At 44.9% G+C, this 23494-nt stretch overlaps 2 protein-coding genes and 2 long non-coding RNA genes across 4 annotated transcripts; all 4 read right to left on the bottom strand.

Moving 5' to 3' along the window:
* Positions 1–269: 269 nt before the first annotated feature.
* Positions 270–2878, bottom strand: LOC127302323 (uncharacterized). Its single transcript, XR_007852822.2, has 2 exons — positions 2723–2878; positions 270–702 (listed from the first exon to the last, which is right to left on the bottom strand). It is a non-coding gene; the product is annotated as an uncharacterized lncRNA (long non-coding RNA).
* Positions 2879–3380: 502 nt separating this feature from the next.
* On the bottom strand, positions 3381–10274 carry LOC127302322 (uncharacterized). The gene is made up of 4 exons (XM_071821097.1): positions 10143–10274; positions 4340–5227; positions 4255–4272; positions 3381–4055 (listed from the first exon to the last, which is right to left on the bottom strand). Exons 1-4 carry the CDS (start codon positions 10272–10274, stop codon positions 3663–3665), a joined length of 1431 nt encoding a protein of 476 aa, XP_071677198.1. The 3' UTR covers positions 3381–3662.
* A 1080-nt stretch (positions 10275–11354) lies between these two features.
* Positions 11355–12736, bottom strand: LOC127302321 (uncharacterized). The gene is made up of 2 exons (XR_007852821.1): positions 12327–12736; positions 11355–11655 (listed from the first exon to the last, which is right to left on the bottom strand). It is a non-coding gene; the product is annotated as an uncharacterized lncRNA (long non-coding RNA).
* Positions 12737–15288: 2552 nt separating this feature from the next.
* LOC127302320 (uncharacterized) lies at positions 15289–17624 on the bottom strand. The gene is made up of 2 exons (XM_051332748.2): positions 15893–17624; positions 15289–15656 (listed from the first exon to the last, which is right to left on the bottom strand). The coding sequence occupies exons 1-2, from the start codon at positions 17343–17345 to the stop codon at positions 15616–15618; spliced, it is 1494 nt and encodes a 497-aa protein (XP_051188708.1). The 5' UTR covers positions 17346–17624; the 3' UTR covers positions 15289–15615.
* Between the last annotated feature and the right edge of the window lie 5870 nt (positions 17625–23494).

Genomic DNA, 23494 nt, shown 5'->3' with positions numbered 1-23494 from the left:
ATATAACCTTCTTTTCTATCAATGCATCGAAACGCAATGCTTTCGCGTTTTCGCGAAAAATGAAAGAAGCATGGACCCCAGTACCGGGCGCTCGGCTTTGAGCACACCTTTCTCTCGTAGGCCTGCGATGTAACCACCTCTGACAAAGAAGAGTTACAACACAACCACATATCAACAACTTTTTCAACATACATCTAGTGTTGGGAAATATTTCGCCTAGTTGCATGGCTAGATGTTTAAATACAAATGTTTGTTTGGAGATGAGCAGCAGTCGCTAAAGACGTTGATTTTTTTATGTACCTGTGTTTTTATTAGACATACATATGCTTCACTGGAGTACAACTGCAACGATTTTTTTACTCTGTATATCTCATAATTGGCACGTAAAATCTACATGCCAAAGGTAATTGTTTGTTTTGGTTTACGGGATCCTTTGTAACCATGATTTTTAAATAAAGAAATAGATAAACAATGCATACAACTTCATAGCGATAGACAACTTTAAATTGTCTTTCTTAAACTAATAAGGGCATCCCTGATGGCTGCATAAGCATTTGCCTGCAAATTTGCTGCAACGGCCCCGAGGGAATCCTTCCTTCTTGCAGTCTAGTACACAGTCGACTCTAAAGAGGCACGGACCATTGAACTTGCCACTCGGCTTTGAGCACACCTTTCTCCCGTAGGCCTGGGATGTAACCACCTCTGATCAAGAAGAGTTACAACACAAGCACATATCAGCAACTTTTTCCACATATATCTAGTGATGGAAAATATTTCCCATAGTTGTATGGCTAGATGTTAAAGTAAATATGTGTTTGGAGAAGAGCTAGTTATATGGCTAGATATGTTAAATAAAAAGATTTTCGTTGTATATACTTAGGTTTTTCTTATATGTATGCTTGTTTGGAGTACAACTACAATGATTTTTGTGTATATCTCAGTAATTGACAAGTGAAATCTACCTGCCAAGTGTTTTCTTGTTCTGTTTTACGAGATGATCTATAACCATGTTTAAAGAAAAAGAAACAAATAACAATGGATACAACTTTACAGTAATAGACAAGACAAAGATACCTTCAATTAACGGGGACAGAAAGAAAAAAGAACTATCTCCAGAGAATACAATGGTCTAGACGGTTTAACTTAATAGTTTGTTCGCCACCCTTTTACTCTATTTATGCACAAATTTTGGACGACACACACTGATGAATAGAAGCAACATAGCTATATAGTATAATTTAATCCCAAAGCAATACAATATTTTGACCAAGTAACTGCGTCTTCTTGTTTAAATCGTCTTAAAATTTGTTAAGCTAAGAATATGCATTTTTAATACTTTTTAACTTGTCCAACATCCATGGTCACCGCATGTGCAGCGGAAGCCAATACACTGGCCCCGAGGCAACCCCTCCTTCTTGCATTGCTGTTCACAGTTCACTTTAAAGATGCAAGCCCCCTTGAACTGGGCACTCATCTTTGCGCACACCTTTTTCTTAGCCTGAGCTGTAACCACGTCTGACAAAGAAGAGATACAAGACGAACACACATCATCAACCTTTTTCACATAAAAGGAAGTTGTCTCGCCTATTTAAAGCCTAGATGCCAAAAATACTTATGTTTGTTTGGAAAAGAGTTGTAGTTGCACAAGTAAAACAATGTTTCATTTGAAATAATGTTGTATTTCTTGTAAAATCTAACTACCAATTGTTTATCTAAATTCCTTTAATCAGCTAGTTGAAGCTACCCTCTGAAAATAGATAATTTCCCTTCTGTATTCAGTTTATTTGGTATTCTATTGCATCTTATTAATTAGAGATAACATTTGAAATAAAAGACTTATATCCATGTTTTCGTACATATATTTTAGAAATATACAAACAATTAATGTGGTTTTACATTAGTGATAGGACACAGAGATACATTTATTCATTGGACACAAAGAAAACAAAAGTATTTTTCGAAAAATATAGTGTTTTTTATTAATTCAACCGAGGAGTTGGTTCACTACAAACTGCACCTTTGAAGACATACCATTTGGATTTTAGTGTCCATATGCTACTTGTAATCTTCTCAAACAATGTTGACAGCTTGCATCTTCGGGTGCAGGGATGCCAAAAATTTACCACCCATTGTATATAAATAAAATGAGTATGTTTATGGAGGCCGTATATGTTTGAAAAAACAAGTTTAAAATTCTAGAGGAGTACTGGATTCCCAAGTGTAATAATTTCAGAACAAGCTTGAACGAAAGAAGTTTGTACGTCGTACAATGTTTCCATGCCAATCAATCGGAGAATTCGTTGTGGCATGGCATCCCTTGCAGTTACCACCTTGAGAGAGATCGCTCATGTTGATCTTGGTCTTTTGTTTCTCCTCTTCTACATTCAATCTTCGGTTATTGTGTTGCCCTTGTGGCATGTGTGTCTTTTGTTGTCTGCTGATATATGAAAAACAGGCAATTGCCAGATCTTTCAAAGAACAAAAAAAAATATCCTGCAATTTCCCCAAGGGTGTAGTTTGTGGTATTCAAATTTATATATATGCAAAATCAAATTCTGACACCACGACATCGGTCACATGTACGTTTGCAATCAGATTAACGAATGTGATAAACAAATAAACATAAATGAGAGGAATCATGCAGCCTACGCGGATGCATATGGTATGCCTGACATATATAATGAAGCAAATCCTAGTGTATCATGGGAGATTTGCTACTCACCGGTGGTCACAAGGAGAAGCAGAAGGACGAGGACGGCAGCGGCAGCCGAGGACCCACGTGACGACTCCATATTGTTAACCGGCTGATGGCTCCGTTGCAGTGCAAACTTCTCAGCACCACGCCCGGCTATCTGATGATTGAACGGCGAATTAGAAAGAGTTCTCGAGCAGATTTAGCCTCGTAGATTTAGCCTCAGGCCTATATATAGCCGGCTAATGATAGCAGTAACGTACCTCAGCTCTAGGTATCCCTGGCTATGCAATGCAGAGGCCGGGAATTCCCCTCCTTTTCCAAAGAACAACAATTTCCTGCTGGCAAGCCACCACCACCATTCACCTGTAACCATACTAACACGTTTCCTGAGCGTTCGTTTTATTTCTCAGGAAACATAATCAAGCTTTGAGTATTTATTTTCACAACAAAAAAAAAATTAGAAGAACCTTATTGTAAGCTACCATATCATGATCATATGATCCTACGATCGGCATCCGGCTACTTTCCCTGGATAAGTTACGTACCATACAGCAGTAAAAGTTGTGGACCCGCCTGGCATAATTTTATTTACACTGGTGCGCATGTCATAAGTGAAATACTAAAAACTGTAGTAGAAGAAAAAACATTACTTGATCTAAAACTTTATTTTCAAGAATCTGACTTGCCAGCCTTCCATCAGTAAGTTTTAGTTTAAATTATCTCATACAAATTTCACTAGGAGTATTTTCAGAAAAGTTCACATCAATGATCAATGGCAGTGCCTCCATAAAAAATGCGTACATTGGACAATGTAGCTACTAATACATACTAAGAATGTACTATCACAGACCACCAAACATTGGACAGCTCTGGTAACTTGCGTATGTAAGAAGCAAAAGGGCATCACAACTAGAACTACACAAATGAACATTGGGGTCAGGAACTACAATACTTCGACCTCTAAATTTCACAAAGCATGACACTGGCTGCAAGGCTTAAAAACCTCTAACTGAACTGTAGAGGGAACTTTCCCCTCAATGTACGTCTTCACAGCCATGTTAGACTTGCGCGCCTCCCTGATAAACTCCTTGTCCAGGGCAGGGCATTTCCTGAAACGGTTGTGGCCGCCATAGAGCAGGTAATCCTCATCAATAGTGGTTAATGTAAGGCGCTTCAGTGACCGTGCACTCTCTAGAATATGGCGTGTCAGCTCAACCAGGCTCTTTTGGCAGCAAAAACCCGTGATCCTCACAGTCATAAGCTTGTCATGGTGGCGTTCCGGCATTTTCCTCAGAGTTGAGGGGTCTCCAATAATCCAGTCATACCTTGATGGACTGGTACCTGAAGATAAAGGGCTAAGCTATTTGAGTAAATGATTCCACGACGGTTATTAAATAACCCTAGCAGGATAAACATCGACTTACAGACAAGTCAAAAGTCTCCAAGGAAGGAGAAGCATCAAGGAAAGAAACCAAAGATAAAAAATCATATTCCCACATGTGGATCCAACTTTGAACAGAAATACTCAAGACCTTGAGGTGGAGGAATTTGCTTGGTACCATCGGTGCATTGACAATCTGCATTGACATGTCTCAGATTAATTATATTCCAAGATATGGCTACCGTGAAGAACATATTTATCACCTGAAAAGGCTGAAATGCAAGACCATACCTCCTCACGAGAAGACCATAAGTGAGAGCCTCAAGATTTGGCACACTGGATGCAAGCTCGTCGATAGCATAACTGATAGCACACCAATGGTTCAACTTGAGCTTCTTCACTTGCAACGCCTCTCCAAGCGAGAGTTGTATTTCACCACCCTTAAAATCAAAGCTGGAGATATTTGGAGCTTTATTCTCTATAAGTTTAAGTCTACAGCATTCAGACACCTCCAGGTAGCTCAACCGCTGCATATGGCAAGGTATCTGGAGGCAAATTATATCTTGACATTCTTTGAGTATCAAAATTTCCAGGGCAAATGAATTGGAAAGAAGGCGCCATAACTCATCCCTGGTTACACGCACACTACGCAGATGCAGCTCCGTCAGGCATCTCAAACTAAGGTTAACTATGGGACGTAAGACACAATTACCAAGGTGCAGATGCCGAATCGTGTTTCCACTCCCGTCAGATAAAAGTGAGCAAGGGAAGTCATACTTTGAATTCTCTAACACCAGATTAAGGGCAAGTTCTTCCAGGACTGGTGTAATAGCAATTTGAAGCCAACTACTGAGACGATTATAAGATTTGGTATTGAAAGGGCCGTGGAAGTGAAGCTTGAGTGTCTTCACACCAGCGCGTCTGTGGTTTGACAGAACTTTGCCAATATTGTTGTTATACTCTGTCCTATCTCTTTTATTATCATTATAGGCCCGTGCCAACCTAAGTAAAATTTTGTTTGAGCACATTGTTCTCATGTCGAAGTTGAGATTGGGATGGCATCTCCAGGAGTGAAGGAAGGCGCGAGACACACAGGCAGCCTTGGCAGCGTCTCGCATCGGCATTAGGGAGCGTATATGATGCCATATTTCCTGCACGCACAAGTGGACAAGTTCAGCATTTGATTCGACAGAGTCAAATTCTTCACGGATAATAGCGTGCGGGACTTGTTTCACAAATCCTGGTTTTAAGCTGAACCTAAACTAGAACAATTAATAAAGCTATTGATACTGCACTAGGACTGTAGGAGATTGCAAAGATATGAGTACATAATTTTTTTATCATAATTGATAAGTTTCAGCTAGCTGAGACATAGCTTATGTCTTAGTCACGTGCTCCAGCGTTGGATTTTGTTTCTGCTTGAAGATTTGTGTTTGTTGCTGTTTATAGTTTATTTAGATCCGCATTGAGACACGTTGATGTAATACGACTTCTGCCCCATGGAGCCGCTTTGCTATTCTGTGTCTGGATCTCCCGATCGGTGGTCGGCATTTCAAGGCTCTCGGAGGGGGAGACGGAACGGAATCACACTCGGAAACCACCTGGCAAAACTGCCCAACAGGAGTGTGGGAAAAGAGGTCTCCAACGGATCCTCAACTCGTTCGGCATCGCGCAACTGCTCCGTCCCGGACCCTTCCCTAAGGGCATGTACAATCGTCCAGCATCAGCTATCTGTAAGGACTTCCACGCAAGATTTTGGCTGAGGTGGACGTGAGAAAACAAGGAGAGAGAACTTGGTCGTCTACAACTCGGCAGACAGTCTATTGGCGTAAATATCACTGGCTATAGACAGTTGTTTCCCCGTTCTACCTGTTATAATCGAGATGCACAATAATGAAGAACGAAAAGTAAAACACTCCAGGGGACACGAGATTTTAACGTGGAAAACCCTTGCAACACACAAGGGAAAAAACCACGGGCGCCAGCCAGCAAAAACTTCACTATTTCGGTGGTGTTTACAAACGTCGTGGGTGTACAATGATGCGATGAAACCCTAGCGACGGCTTACAGGGAAAATATATAGACGGTGCCTAAAACTTCACTATTTCGGCCCAAGCCTCCGGCGACGGGTCTCGCTCCGCTCGTCAGAAGTTAGACTCCCTTTAGTATATGAATTTGGATCACAATATAACAAACTCCACCTTGAGACAAATTCCTTGTAGCATGAACTTCAACAATCACCTGAATCAACAAAGAAAACACTTTGCTGGCGCCAATAGCCACTTGGACTAAACAGTTATACCAACCAAGCTTGAGCAAAGCTCAAACTTGGACACAGGAACAGGCTTAGTCATCATATCAGCAGGATTATCATGAGTACTAATCTTGCATACCTTCACTTTACCTTTTGCAACCACATCTCTGATTGCGTGGTACTTAATATCAATGTGCTTTGTCCTCTCATGGAACATCTGATCTTTAGTAAGATAAATAGCACTTTGACTGTCACTGAACAATTTAATGCAAGAATTATCTCCACAAAGGTCAGCATATAAACCTTTTAGCCAAAGAGCCTCTTTCCCTGCCTCAGCAATAGCCATGTACTCAGCCTCAGTACTAGATTGTGCAACAGCATCCTGCAAAGTAGCCTTCCAACTAACAGCACATCCACCAACAGTAAACACATAACCTGTGAGGGACCTTCTGTTATCCAAATCGCCAGCATAATCTGAATCCACATATCCGGCGAGCCCCTCACCAATCCTGCCAAACCTCAAGCAAGCTTTTGATGTGCCGCGAAGGTACCTAAAAATCCACTGAACAGCTTTCCAATGTTCTTTAGCAGGATTAGCCATGTATCGACTGACCAAACTCATAGCATATGACAGATCAGGACGTGAACAAACCATGGCATACATCAAGGAACCAACAGCACTAGAATAGGGAACTCGAGACATGTACTCAATATCATCTTCAGAGTTAGGACATTGCAAAGCTGACAACTTGAAATGAGAAGCAATAGGAGTAGTAACTGACTTTGCATCATGCATATTAAAACGATGAAGAACTTTCTCAATGTACTTTTCCTGACTAAGAAACAACAAACTAGACTTTCTGTCCCTTTTAATTTCCATGCCTAGTATTTTCTTAGCAGGACCAAGATCCTTCATCTCAAACTCACTACTTAATTGATTCTTTAAAATAGTGATCTCTTTCATGCTCTTGGCAGCAATCAACATATCATCAACATATAGCAGCAAATAAATAGGTGATCCATTAACAAACTTGATATACACACAGCTATCATACTGAGATCTCTCAAAACCATGTGTAAGCATAAATGAATCAAACCTTTTATACCACTGTCGTGGCGATCGCTTCTCAGACCATAAAGGGACCTCTTTAATTTGCAAACAAGATCCTCCTTACCAGGCACAACATAACCTTCGGGTTGGTCCATATATATCTCCTCCTCCAACTCACCATGCGAAAGCAGTCTTTACATCTAGCTGCTCAAGCTCAAGATCATGCATAGCAACAATACCAAAGAAAGCACGAATAGAACTATGCTTCACAACCGGGGAGAATACATCATTATAATCAACACCTGGAATTTGACTGAAACCTTTTGCTACTAACCTTGCCTTAAACCGTGGAGGCTCATTAGGAGACAAACTTTCCTTTCTTTTAAATATCCACTTGCAGCGGACAGCCTTCTTTTGTTTAGGCAAGTGCACAACATCCCATGTGCCATTCTTCTCAAGCGATTGCATCTCTTCTTGCATCGCACCTACCCACTTCTCTTTATCAACTGAAGCAATGGCTTCAGTATATGTAGCTGGTTCAATATCATGCTCCACCTGTTCAGCACAACTCAAAGCATAAACAACAATATCACATTCTTGAATTAATCGGGTAGGAGGTGTAATATTTCTCTTAGGGCGGTCAGCAGCAATAGACCGTCCTTTTCGCTGAACAAAAAATGGTGAAGGTGGAACATCATTATCATCATTGTTGGTTTCAGGAACCACATTTTCATTCTCCTTTGCGTGCTCCACCTGCACGCAAATTCTGTGCTGCTCATCATCAGAAACATCAGGAGAATCAATAGCATCAGAAATACCAGTAGACGGACTATCATTAAACATAACCGCCTCATTAAAAACGACATTCCTGCTCAACACAATTTTCTTAGTTTCAGGATTCCATAATCTATATGCCTTAACTCCTGAACCATAACCAAGGAAGATGCACTTAATAGCCCTTGGCTCCAACTTTCCATTATCAACATGAGCGTAAGCAGTGCAACCGAAAACTCTCAAATCTGAATAATCAGCAGGTGAACCAGACCATACCTCAATTGGAGTTTTCTTATCAAGTAGAACAGAAGGTGACCTGTTGATGAGATAACATGCGGTGGAGGCTGCTTCAGCCTAAAACCTCTATGCATCTTTGCATTAGACAACATGCAGCGAGCCCTCGAAATAATGGTCCTGTTCATGCGTTCAGCCACGCCATTCTGTTGAGGGGTGTACGGAATGGTATGATGTCTTACCATCCCATCATTGCTGCAAAACTCATCAAATTCATTTGAACAAAATTCCATACCATTGTCAGTACGGAGTATCTTAACCTTCTTTTTAGTTTGGGTTTCTACCATAACTTTCCACTTCTTAAAAGCATTAAAAACATCAGATTTATGTTTCAGGAAATATGGCCACACTTTCCTTGAGTAATCATCAATAATAGTAAGCATGTAATTAGCACCACCATTAGAAGTTCTACGGGACGGACCCCAAACATCAGCGTGTACATAATCTAAAATGCCTTTGGTGGTATGAACGGAAGCATTAAATTTTACTCTTTTATGCTTACCAAAGATGCAGTGCTCACAGAACTCAAGCTTACCAAAATCGCAGCCATCAATTAGCTCTCTCTTTGCCAATTCTGCCATGCCAAGCTCACTCATATGTCCAAGACGCTTATGCCAAAGGTTAGTCTTACTAGATTCATCAGAACTAACAGCAGCAGCAATACCAGGCAAAGTGCTACCTCTAAGGACATATAATTTCACAGAATTCATATCACCAATCATAATAATGAGAGAACCTGATGATACCTTCAAAAGTTTGTTCCCACCTTTGTACTTGTATCCGTCACAATCAAGGGTACTCAAAGAGATCAAATTCCTCGCCATGGAGGGTATGTGTTTCACTCCTGTCAACGTGCGTGTCATCCCATCATGGGTCTTGATCTGAACAGAACCAATGCCAACAATGCTGCACTGGTTATCATTCCCCACACGCACAAAATCTCCACTCTGCACAGACTCATAAGAACTGAACCAATCTTTGTTACAGCAAATATGAAACGAACATGCAGTATCAAGAATCCATTCATCATCACGTGAAACACATGCAGCCAAGACAGCTAAGCAATCTCCATCAGAACTATCACTACCAGCAACAACAGCAGCCTCACCCTTACCGGTGACAACGGTAGCCTTACCATTACCATCATTATTTTCGGTTGGTAAGTTCCGTTCCTTTTCTCCTTGTTCTGCAGCTTCCAACAATCATCAATATTGTGGTTAGATTTCTTACAATACCTGCAGAACTTGTCACGTCCTTTGGACTTTGAGCGACCTCTGTCGCCCTTGCTCTTATCTCTGTTGTTGTGGTAGTAGTTACCTCGCTGCTCAGGCCTGCCACGGACCTCTAATGCCTCCGCCTTGGAGGACGAACTTTCAGCCTGCACCATAGATTTCATTTTCTCCTTTTGTTGGAGAGCATCATAAACTTCCGCGAGTGTTAGTTTGTCGCGGCTCAATAATATGGTGTCACGAAAATTACTGAAAGAATTAGGCAGTGAGCATAAAAGAAGAAGACCTAAATCCTCATCCTCATACTTAACTTCTATAGACTGCAAATCAGAAACAATCTCTTTCCAGGAAGATAGGTGATTCATTACTGAACCTCCCTCTTGCAACTTATGCGAGAACAGCTTCATCTTCACGTGCAATCTGCCCGTGAGATCCTTGGACAAACAGATCTACTCTAGTTTGACCCATAACTCGGCGGTGGTTTTCTCCTGCAGCACTTCCTGCAGAATATTATTAGACAGAATATTATTCGCTTTCTCGCCGAAAGCATCGATCGCTTCATCCAGATCTGAAGATTGGGCGAGAATCGCCCTCATCTTCACTTGCCACAAAGCAAATCTCGTGGTGTAGTCCAGCTGCGGTAGATCGAACTTCAGAGACGACATCTCATAAACCCTAAATCCAAAGAACACGGGCTCTGATACCACTTGTTATAATCGAGATGCACAATAAAGAAGAACGAAAAGTAAAACACTGCAGGGGACACGAGATTTTAACGTGGAAAACCCTTGCAACACACAAGGGAAAAAACCACGGGCGCCAGCCAGCAAAAACTTCACTATTTCGGTGGTGTTTACAAACGCCGTGGGTGTACAATGATGCGATGAAACCCTAGCGGCGGTTTACAGGGAAAATATATAGACGGTGGAAACGATCCGTACCGCGGGGCTCGTCAGAAGTTAGCCTCCCTTTAGTATATGAATTTGGATCACAATATAACAGTACCATAGGGTGTCGATAAACAAAGGTACAACTTCTCTACCCTGCCCTCCACGAACTCAATTGTCGGTTGCTTTTATAGACACCTGAAAATACAATCCCATTGCACAAGCTGTCTACAGAACCGTCTATAGGTGACATGAATGGATGCTACAGTCGATGGCTGTCTAAACTATTGAGCATGCCCTAACGTCGGACATTAGATTAGGGACGCCCGGTCGGCAACGCCCAAGGTCACCGAGCGGCCGCACCGGGGAACCCGGGTGGCCGGAGCGGGAAGGTAAGGAGTCGGCGGAGAATGGGTAGAGGAGTCCGAGGGGAGCCCGGAGATGATGCCGGTGGGTGGCGGCATCAGCCGGAGTTGAGCAGAGACGAAACGGGAACAGATCCAACCTGCGGCCTGAGGGGCGTGAGTAGTGACTCGTGAGCCAGGATCAGAGAGACGAGGGGCGTGATGCATGTTCTGTTCCGTTCGAGCGTCCCTAGTCGGATAGGCGCCGGCGAGAGTGAAAGAGTATGTAACCTTTCTCTCTCTAATGCGAGATCATTTTAATTCTATTTCGGTCTACAAATGGTGATTCGATTCATCATAAGTTCTACATGAAAAAGATACTTCTAAGTTAGGAATCTATTCTCGTTTTTTTTTTCCACATGGGAGCTGCCCCAGCCTCCGCATCTGATCGATGCACACAGCCTTTTTATTGAAACAGAATTCAAAGTACAAAGTATAATATCTATTACATCCCACTCATGGATCAACCAAAGAGGCTGCAAAAATCAGCTAATGGAAAAAAAGATGAAGCTATAAAAAGTCTATGTGATATATCCAATGCGTCTAGAGTGTAACCAGCCACCCTAGTTGAAAATAGTCCGAACAACCGCCATTAAACGATTGCATCCGGCATCCAAAAGTTTCCGCTGCTCCACAGGGAGAAGATATGACCATAGATGAATCAAAGAAGCCGCCATGTGCATAACCTGTAATTTTTTTTTTGGATTAGCACACATATTGAACAATACCTCATTCCGACAATTCCAAATTATCCAAACTAAAGCACAAACCCCAATACGGATTTGTTTCTTTGTTTTGTTATCAATTATATTTAACCAATTACCAAACAGATTTGTTATGTTCATGGGTGGAGTTATATTAAAAGTAAAATGCACTACTCTTCAAACTAAACGAGAAAATTGACAAGATATAAATAGATGGTCAATTGTTTTCTTTATACCACAAAAAACACATTTAGTACATCATGTCCATCTTCTTTTAGTCAGGTTGTCCTTTGTTAGAATCACCTTCTTGTAAAGGTGTGTTTCCTTTGAAACTTTTTTAGACAGATTTTCTAAAATGTGTCGCACATGGTCGACCATTTCAAATTTTTTTCGAGAAGTAGCCTCACCTCACTATTTCACACAACTTCCATGCTCAAAGTTTTTAATTTTGACATTCTTAGACAAAGATCTACATCGCCCTAGTATATATATTCTAGGAAATTGTAGATCTACTCGTCTACGAATGTTAAATTTTTTAAAAAATTACTCCTAAGGAAATATATAATAAATTTTAAACGCTGAGCGAAACTACAAGCCGATCACCGAGAATGAAATCACAACGTCAAGATGCATCTTTTCCATGCAGACCTTACCTGGAATCGATAAATGGCCGACAGTGCTGCCAGTGACCTTGTTAGCAACCAATTGAAGTGCATAAATAGGCCCCTCTCACCACATTCGATCTCCCCTCGTATAAATCTCCAAGGACGCGAGCAATACTTGCCTGAGTACAACATACTCGTTGTAAGAATAGATACTCAGGTAGAAAGTGCAAATATGCACTGCTGTATATTACTTGATATGAAACCGATCTTGTACAGTGCTATTTATAGAAGAAGTACAAGGGGATCGGGGGAGAAGCACACACACACGCACACGGCAACAGAGAGCTGTTGCAGATCCTAACTATGCGGGTGGAGGCGTGATCGACGTGCTGCATGTTTATCCATGCACGCACGGATAGAGGAGGACCACGTCCTGGTCCTTATCACGTCATCAGTCTAACACCCCCCCGCAGTGTCAGCGGGAGGTTCCTGGACGGTGAGACTGGAGCGAAACTCAATGAATGCAGCAGTAGGAAGACCTTTGGTGAAGATATCGGCATATTGGGATGCCGTCGGAATATGCAGAACGCGGACTTCACCAATCTGTACTTTGTCGCGGACGAAGTGGATGTCAATCTCAATGTGTTTTGTACGCCGATGCTGAACAGGGTTGACGGACAAGTAGACAGCGGATACATTGTCGCAATAAACGACTGTAGACCTGTTAATGGGGCAATGCAGTTCCTGTAGTAGATTCCGTACCCAGCAGCTTTCAGCGACAACATGTGCAACAGCGCGGTACTCCGCTTCAGCGCTCGACCTGGACACGGTTAGTTGGCGTTTGGAAGACCAAGATATAAGGTTGTCACCGAGGAAAACACAGAAACCAGAGGTAGATCGCCGAGTATCGGGACATCCAGCCCAATCGGCGTCGGAATAGGCGACTAAGGAGGAAGTGGAAGAAGGAGTAATGGAGGTACCGAAATCTAGTGTGCCCTTGATATATCGGATAATTCGTTTGACGAGATTTAGATGAGAAGAGCGAGGAGCGTGCATGAATAGGCATGCCTGCTGAACAGCGTAAGATATCTCGGGCCTAGTAAGGGTGAGGTACTGGAGGGCGCCGGTAAGACTGCGATAGTGAGTAGGGTTATCAAGAAGATCACCATCGTGTAGAGAGAGCTTGGAGCCAGAATCGATGGGAGTTTTGACAGGGTTGCAGTCATGCATACCGGCCCTATCAATGAGCTCAAGAGCATACTGTCGCTGAGAAAGGTGAAGGCCATGGCCGGTGCGAGAAACAGAAATACCTAAGAAATGACTAAGGGGCCCTAAGTCAGTCATGGAAAACTCCGCGCTGAGGATAGAGATAATCTTTGAAAGGAAATCGTCGGATGAGGCGGTGAGAACAATGTCATCGACGTAGAGAAGGAGATAGGCAACAGCGGAGGAAGAATGGAAGATAAAGAGCGAAGTGTCGGATTTAGATGCGACGAAACCAACAGAGGTAATGAAAGTGGCAAAGCGAGTGAACCACGCACGTGGGGCTTGTTTAAGCCCGTATAAAGACTTGCGAAGTAGACATACATGAGAGGGAGCGGAGGGATCCTCAAAACCTTTTGGCTGCTGACAATAGACAACCTCGGACAAGTTCCCGTGTAGAAAAGCGTTTTTAACGTCTAACTGATGGATGGGCCAGTGAGAAGAGACAGCGAGAGAGAGGATAATGCGAATGGTGCTGGGTTTAACGACGGGGGAGAAAGTTTCGTCGTAATCGATGCCGTGTTCTTGAGAAAACCCACGGACGACCCACCGAGCTTTATAGCGAGCAAGGGTGCCATCGGAATGAAACTTGTGGCGAAAAACCCATTTGCCCGAGACTACATTGGCGCCGGAGGGACGAGGGACGAGCTGCCAAGTGGAGTTGTCGAGGAGAGCGGAGAATTCCGAGCGCATGGCGGCTGACCAATGAGGATCATTGAGAGCGGCACGGTAATTTGAGGGAATGGGAGAGGGAGAAGGAGTGGCGGCCAGATTGAAGAGACGTCGAGGACGAAAAATGCCGTGTTGGGATCTTGTAGCCATCGGATGAGAAGAAGGCTGGGCAGGTCGAGAGACTCTAGGTGGAATGGACTTGGATGGCGCCGGTGGCGGAGAGGAGTGGGCACTAGAGGAAGAGGAGCTAGGCGCGGGAGTGAGGGGACTTGGCGCGGCAGGAGGGGTGACCGCGGCAGAGTTGGGAGCGGGCTGGAGGGCACGGCAGGCTGCCGTGGTGGAATTTTCTGGCGCGGCAGGAGGCGCGGCAGGAGGAGCATAGGGTATAAGGGGTGGAAGAAGGGTGTTCACCGTAGAATCTGGGTCAGGGCCATGATCAAACTCATAGTCGGCGTGGTCAGGTGTGAGGTCGACGGCGAAGGGAAAGACGGATTCGTCGAAAGTAACGTGGCGACTAGTGTAGACGCGGCCTGTGGTACGATCAAGGCAGCGATATCCCTTGTGCTCGGGAGCATAACCAATGAACACGCAAGGAATAGAGCGAGGTGCTAGCTTGTGTGGCGAGGTGGCGAGAGTGTTGGGAAAACAGAGGCAGCCGTAAACGCGGAGGTGATCGTAAGTGGGAGGTTGGGAGAAGAGGGCGGCGTGAGGGGTTTGATTATGAAGGGGTTTTGTTGGGCGAAGATTGAGAAGGTGTGTAGCTGTGTGGAGAGCGTCAGCCCAGTAGTCGGGTGGCATAGAGGCTTGAAGAAGAATGGTGCGGAGAACGTCATTGGTGGTCCGGATCGCACGTTCCGCCTTGCCGTTTTGCGCAGAAGTGTAGGGGCAGGAGAATCGCAAGATGGTGCCGAAGGGAGCGAAGAAGGAACGATTTGCAGTATTATCAAACTCACGGCCGTTGTCGCATTGGATAGTACCTATGTTTATATGAAAATGGGTACGTACAAAGGCATGAAAGTGAGAGAGAGTAGAGTGAACATCAGATTTGAGACGAATGGGATAAGTCCACATGTAATGGGAGAAATCATCAACAATGATCAAATAATATTTAAAGCCGGATACACTAGGAAAAGGTGCGGTCCAGAGATCGCAATGTATCAGGGTGAATGCAGCGGAAGTGAAACTAGTGGAGGAACTAAAGGGTAATCTAACATGCTTGCCCATCTGACAAGCACGGCAAGTACGGGTCATCTTATTACAACGAAAATTCTCATTGAAAGATGTTGAAACGCCGGGATGACCGAGCCGGCGGTGCCATAAGTCGGCGGAGGCTGCGACGTAGGCGACGGGAGGCGACGATGATGAAGCAGGCGCCGGCGAGAAGAGAGGGTACAGGTCTCCATCACTGTTGCAGCGAAGAAGAAGTGCTCCCGTGCGCAGGTCCTTCACGGAAACACCAAAAGGATCAAACTCCATGGATAAAAGATTGTCAGTGGTAAAGCGTCGAACAGATAGTAGATTGGTGACAATATTAGGAGTGACTAGAACGTTTTGGAGATGTAGAGGACGATCAGATGAAGAAATAGAAGTATGTCCTAGATGAGAGATAGGTAGAGTGCTTCCATTGCCAACAATAACCGGTGCCATATGAGATACAGGTCGAGAGGAAGTGAGAATACCTTGGTTGGCAGACATGTGCGCCGAAGCGCCGGAGTCGGCGATCCAGGGACCGGACTGGCCTTGCATGGAGAGGTCGTTGAGGGCGCCGATGAGTGCGGACTGCTCGAAGGAGTTGCTGGTGGAGGCGCCGTTGTTGTTGGCGACGTGGTACTGCTGCGGCGGCGGGATGTAGTCCGGTGGAGGGTTGGTGCCGAAGGCCTGTCCTGGCGCGGGGAAGAGCAGCTGCTGCGGTGGCGGTGGCGGGACGTGGTACAGCGGGTGCTGGAGCACGGACGGTGGAGCAGCATATGCCGGGCCTGGGTAGGGCACGGCGTACGGCGGGAGAGGGTGCATAGCCGTCAGAGCCTGAGGAGGGCGAGGGCCCAGCAGCCCTGGAAGACGAGGGCCAGCGTACGGCCAGGCCTGGACGTAGCCGGTCCAGGGGCGCTGCTCGGGGGCCTGAGGAGAGCCGGCGCCGTAGGTGGTGTAGCCGCCGTTGTTGGTGACGCGCTTGCGCTTCGTCTTCCCCTGGTTCGGAGACGGCGAGGACGGGGCGCCGTAGTTGGCGCCGTAGGTGCCGATGCCGCCATGAGTGCCAGGAGGCCGAGGGAAGCCAGGTGCGGGCGGAGGAGCGCCGCCTCCGCCGTGGCCACCAGGAGGCCCGCCAGCGCCGCGCCCAAGGGCGATCAGGGCGGACTGCGAGGCGACGCGATCGGTGGCGCGGCCCTGCATCTCATCAAGGAGGAGCATGTTGCGGGCGTCGTCGAACGTGAGGCGACCAGAGTTGGAGAGGAGGATCTTGCCGGTGACGTGGTGCCGTTCATGAAGCCCGCGCGTGAGCACGGTGACGAGGGTTTCGTCGGTCGGCGCCTGGTCGCAGTCGCGGAGGGCGTCGGCGATCGTCTTGATCCTCGCGCAGTACTGCGCGATGCCGAGGCTGCCCTGGCGCTGGTCGTGAAGATCCGAGGTGAGGTGGACGGCGCGGTGGCGACGATTGTTGAGGAAGATCTCGGCGAGGGCGACGTAGAGCTGGCGCGCCGTCTTGGTGGTGTCGAGGATCATGCCGGTGAGCTCCCGAGAGATGGATCCGTAGATCCACCGTTTCAGGATGAGGTCGACGGTGCGCCATTCGGCGTCAGGAGCGGCAGGCGCGGGCGCCGTCAGATGGTCGAGCACGCCGTACTCCTCGACGGCCAGCTCCATGTGAGTGCGCCACTGGTTGTAGGAACCAGTGGAGAGATCAAGGGTGAAGGGGAGAATGTTGCGGATCTGAACACCGCGCATGTAGAACGAGATGGGAGCAGGGGCATGGGGAACCTGAGGGAGAGCCATGGCGGGCGGCACGGCCAGGGGAGCGCCAAGGGCGGCGGCCGTGGCGGGGTTGATGGCGAGAGGAGCGCCAGTGGTGGGGTCGAGGGCGGGCGCCGCGAGTCCGGCCGTGGCGGCGGCGGCATTGCCTGCGTCGTCGGCCATAGGATCGATCTAAGCTGATACCATGTAAGAATAGATACTCAGGTAGAAAGTGCAAATATGCACTGCTGTATATTACTTGATATGAAACCGATCTTGTACAGTGCTATTTATAGAAGAAGTACAAGGGGATCGGGGGAGAAGCACACACACACGCACACGGCAACAGAGAGCTGTTGCAGATCCTAACTATGCGGGTGGAGGCGTGATCGACGTGCTGCATGTTTATCCATGCACGCACGGATAGAGGAGGACCACGTCCTGGTCCTTATCACGTCATCAGTCTAACACTCGTGTTGGATGTGTGTACCAGTGTATGTATGGTCGCCGGTTGGACTAGGGAATAGTACCAAGTTTATGACTGAGCTAGCCATTTTCAATTTTCTTTTGAAAACTAGTACTCCGTGGAACATTTTTGTTTGCGAAATTCCCAAGTGTATAGGAAATGCTCTTCAGATGAATTACTCCTTGCTGTTAAGCACGATGATATTATTATTATTATTATTATTATTAACACATTTTATATGGCCTTGTTCATTGGCTAATTTGTACACTGTGTACTTTTTATGCATGCGCTGGCCATTTTCAATTTAATCTAGTAGTAGAACATTTTAGCTTGCGAAATTTCAAAGTGTGTACTAGGAAATACTCTTAGATTGGACATTCTAGATCTAGTAGAACATCTTAGATGAATTACTTCTTTTAAAACTTAATGTAAAATACAATGATATTACGGGAAATGGACGGAGTTGAGCAAAGACGAAACAGGAACAGAGCCAACCTGCGGTCTGAGGGGCGAATAATAGACACTTCAAATCAAAGAAAAGAAAAATGTGTTAAATCATAAAATAATCCGAGACGAGGGGCGTGATTGCTTGCTCCCTGTCAAGAAAAAAAATTCACCACATAATACGGGTTTTAAAGTACCGAAAATGGTGTTCAAAATTTAGCTCGCCAGCAAGCTCTATCCGATTCGAGCATTCCTAGTCGGATAGGCGCCTGCCAACATGAAAATGGGGCCTCTTCGCTCCAGGCATGCAAGCATATTAAGTTATGTAACCTTCTGTAATCTCTAGATCATTTCAATCCTCTGTCGATCTATAAAATGGTGCTTCGGTTTAATATAAATTCTACACGAAAAAGATGTGTCAGGTTATGTAACCTTTCTCTATAGTACCTTGAAGTTGCAAATCCATTCCCGCGATTGGGTTTTAGTTCTGTCGAGATTTTGAATGTCTATTCGTCTTTCCTTTAAATTTTGAACATGAAAGTTGTGTGAAATGGTGAGGTGAAGCTACCCTTGAAGAAAATTTCAAATAGTCGACCGTGTGTGAAAAATTTGACAATATTCATCCAAAAAAGATCCAAAAGAAACATAAAATAGAGTTTTAAACACCGGCAAAACTACGAATCAATCGTGGGATTGGAATCACAACATTGAAGTGCATCTTTTTCATGTAGACTTTATCTCAAATCGTTAAATGGTTAGTAAAATTAGAGGGGATTAAGATAGAACCACAACACTCCCCAACTTGCACATAACCAAACGCGGTGTAAATTTTTTCTCATGGTGTTCCATATGACTTTGTTAGCAATCAATCAAAATGCATAAACAGGCCAAAATCTCTTCCCACCTCATTTAATCTTCACTAGTGTAAATCTCCAAGGATGCGAGCAATTGCCTACAAGCAACCAATCAGGCCCAAGTACAACATACTCATGTTGGGGTTAATTATTGGTTTGCCACTACAGCCCGCGCATGACTCAGTTTTGCCACTAGAGCAGAATGGTGCTCAGTTTTGCCACTAGTCTGTGTGCAACGACTCGTTCCGTGAGTCTGCCGTTTCATTCAGGTCAACGTCCTTGACTCGGCTGTTTCAGGTGGGACCAGGCGGAGACGCATTTGAAAAGAGGACCGGATGTTTCAGGTGGGACCAGGCGGAGACGCATTTGAAAAGAGGACCGTTGCTGGCCGTTTCACGTGGGACCCACAAGGCAACCGTTGGAGCTCAACCCCATTTAAAATCCCTGATCGCGCGGCGGAGCTCGCAGCGGTGAGAAGAAATCGACGGGGTTGGAGATGGCCCCTCGCAGAGGTGCGGCGCGGGCGACTGAGAGGGCCTTGTTGACGGGGAGCGCCGCCGGCGGGAGCTGCGGAGGGCGCAGCCGTCTGCCAGAAGCACCTCACGGTTCAGATCCCGCGCCACCTCTATCCATGTCTTCTTCTAGCTCCCGTGCCACCTCTCGGTTCGAGCTTCCGGTGCGCATGGAGATGCCGATCCTCCTCTGTCCGCGGTGCCAAGCGCCCGTTGATCGGAGGATTTCGCGCACACCGAAGAACACCAATCGTCCGTTCTACGTGTGCAGCAGCGAGAAAGGGGTAAGAATAGTGGAAATTTCAGTATTTTGTGCATAGTTTGTGCTCAATGTGGTTGATCTCTTTCGTGTGCTTGCAGATAAAATGCTTCTTCGTTTGGGTCGATGTTTTGCTCCAGACGCTGATGAATCAGCTGCTAGATGAGCACGAAGAATGGTTGCCCATCTTGCCACAGACGACACGGGTCGCCGCGATAGCTAGTGCAGAAGAGACGCAGGGCGGAGCACGCATTGACAGAGAGGTAGCTTTTGAGCTAAGGTGGATGAACCAGAAGATTAGAGAGCTCGAAGATCAATCAAAAATTTGGAATTACATTTGTGCATTTGTAGGTGGTATTGTCATCGCACTAGGTTTAATGTTGACATTGTATGGAAAGGCATGAATTTGTGATGAATTTGTAAGCTTCAAATTGTATGAACTTGTAAGCTTGAATTTGCAAGCTTGAAATAAATAAATCTGATCAAAATTCGATAGTGGCAAAGATTTGGCTTTGGGCAGATGAGAAGGGTGTTTAAAAAAACGGTGAAAAATGAACAAACAAAAAAGGGTGCGGCTAGGACTCGAACCCAAGACCGCTTTGTTTGGTAGCGTGAAGGATTGCTCTGGTAACCAGTGGGGTGGATGGACAGATATTGAAAAGCAAAAGGAAGAAATCTAGCTATAGTTAGTTCTAGTTCGTGACTTGGTTTATGGTGTAAGGACGCATATGTTTGTTCTTTGTGTTTATGCACGCTGCTTAACCAAAAAAAGGGTGCGTCTTTGTTATTTCAAGCATTACGTGTTTGTGGTTTAGGTTGGAAAAATAATCAAACAAAAAAAGGTGCATCTTTCTATTTTTTGCGAGGGAAAAAGGGTGCATTTATCTGATTTCAAGCATTGCGTGTTTGTGATTTTTTGTTTCATACTTATATGGGTACCCTACTTATATTACATCAAAGTTCATACTTGGATCCATGTTTGTGATTTCATAATCCATACACCCTTGATATATTACATCGAAATCATAGAAAACTAAGATATATGAGATGCAAATATTGGTAGCCAGATCATCACGCAAAATAACTTAGATAAATTTGATACATAAGATGCTTAGTTCCACCATTACACGGAAATAACTTAGATAGATAGATGGGTACCCTAGATAGATAGATAGATGGGTACCCTAGATAGATAAGTTCAGTGACACACGACTTGACACGACTCGACACGGAACCACATAGAAAATGAAAACGTAAAGCTAAAAAAACATGACGAGCTTGACGAGAACACATCTTGGCCGCACCACCTGCCGCAGCACCTGCGCCGCACCACGTCTTCACCAGCGTCTTCACTTGTAGTATGGGAGGCAGTGCATAGGTTTCCCGGAGAAGAAGATGGCGTCGCAATCGGTGAAGACGTTGTAGGTGGTGAAGAAGATTGACTCGCAGTCGCACCAGAAGACCTCACCGAGGAGGGCGTACGCGTCAAATCGGTTGGCGAAGGTGACCGTGAGCAGCTTGAGGGCGACGCCTTCACGAGACTCATTGACGTAGTACATGACGGGCGAGCCCGGTGGGAGGTGGGAGAAGCCCTCGTCGAGGAACTCTCGTGTGAGCTCGATCTCGGTCCTCCACCTCGACTTTGCCCACACACGGAGCGTGTTGTCGACGAGGACGTCCGCCGGATAGAGTAGCTCCGGCCTGGTGCGCGGACGGCGGAAGGTCGGTCCCGTGTACTGCATCTTCGGAGAGGCAGAGAGGATCGCTTGAGTGCGTGGTGCTTTGGAGATGGAGAGGAAGAGAGGCTCGCTCGGTTGGTGTGTGGGAGAGGAAGAGAGGCCCCTTATAAAGAGGTTGGCTCATAATTCGGGTTCCTAATGATGAATTAACGCGTGTCTAGCCTCTTCCAAAAATAATTATTGGTTTTGATGCGATCGACGATGGGATGGCCTGAGACGATGGCAAAACTAATGCGGCTGCATCGCTGCGAGAGCTGAGACGATGGCAACGCTGAGACGCTGCGTCGATGCATTAAAAGGCGTCGGCGAGTGCGTGGAAAGGGTTGTTGGCGTGGCGCCTGCATGGCGCATGCATGGCGCATGCATCGCAGGCCTAGACACGCGGGACGGCCCAACGGACCAACGGAGATTTCAGTGTTCTTATAGCCCACCGCACAAAAGAGAAAGGAACCAATCATGTTGAAGAACGAGGGTGTCCACGGATCGGCCCCGAAACGTTCTAGAAGGCTAGATCGGACGGCTGGCGTTACCGCAGTGAACGGTCCACAATGCAAAACAGAGCAACCCACGGATCGGTCCGGTTTCCTTCTAGAAGAACAGGGTTAGCTGGTCAAAGTTAGGCTTTGACTAAATTTGAAATGAGCATAAAAAATTCAAAAAAAATCAAAAAAATGGAAAACCTTCTCACATAGACTTCTTATGTCATATACTACCCATTCTAGTTGATAAACATGGTCTACATGTTGTTCAACAAAAAAATCATGTGTCTAATGTGATATCTCGAACACTGGGGTACAAGTTCGAGGGTGAAGACAAGAGGTTTAGGGTTTGGAACATGAAAAGTTTCAAAAACCTCACCAAAGCTTCATTTTGGAGTGAATAACAAGGATCCATGCTTAGTTTTACAATTCCATGTTTCAAACTTGATAAATTGATGGTCAAAGTTAGGCTTTGACTAAATTTGAAATGAGCATAAAAAATTCAAAAAAAAATCAAAAAAAATGGAAAACCTTCTCACATAGACTTCTTATGTCATATACTACCCATTCTAGTTGATAAACATGGTCTACATGCTGTTCAACAAAAAAACCATGTGTCTAATGTGATATCTCGAACACTGGGTACAAGTTCGAGGGTGAAGACAAGAGGTTTAGGGTTTGGAACATGAAAAGTTTCAAAAACCTCACCAAAGCTTCATTTTGGAGTGAATAACAAGGATCCATGCTTAGTTTTACATTTCCATGTTTCAAACTTGATAAATTGATGGTCAAAGTTAGGTTTGACTAAATTTGAAATGAGCATAAAAAATTCAAAAAAAATCAAAAAAATGGAAAACCTTCTCACATGGACTTCTTATGTCATATACTACCCATTCTAGTTGATAAACATGGTCTACATGCTGTTCAACAAAAAAATCATGTGTCTAATGTGATATCTCGAAATCTGGGGTACAAGTTCGAGGGTGAAGACAAGAGGTTTAGGGTTTGGAACATGAAAAGTTTCAAAAACCTCACCAAAGCTTCATTTTAGAGTGAATAACAAGGATCCATTCTTAGTTTTACAATTCCATGTTTCAAACTTGATAAAATGATGGTCAAAGTTAGGTTTGACTAAATTTGAAATGAGCATAAAAAATTCAAAAAAAATCAAAAAAATGGAAAAACCTTCTCACATACTCTTCTTACATGGAATAGATGTGTAGTGAACTTATTTGGCCAATTTAGACAAGATCAAAAAAAACTTGCTTAGAAATGAGGCCATTTACCCTACCTTTGGAGCTCTTTTTTAGCACATTTTGACATGAGTTCCTCAAAACATGTAATCTCATCACTCCAACATCATTCAAACATAGTTCAAACATGTACTCTAATCATTCCAACAGCATTCAAACACAAATACAACATTATTCATGAAATTTAGTTGGTTTCCACTCAATCATCTACAAAGTGTTGCGGCTTCTTCTTGGTCCTTGCGCTTCTTGCCACTACTTTGCTCCTTGTGATCCTTATGCTCATTGCTTATTTTCTTCTCCTCTTGGTTGTCGGCACCTTAACTACC

This window comes from Lolium perenne, chromosome 5, assembly GCF_019359855.2.
Source record: "Lolium perenne isolate Kyuss_39 chromosome 5, Kyuss_2.0, whole genome shotgun sequence".
Lineage (NCBI taxonomy): Eukaryota > Viridiplantae > Streptophyta > Magnoliopsida > Poales > Poaceae > Lolium > Lolium perenne.
This window is presented reverse-complemented; position numbering and strand designations above follow the sequence as displayed.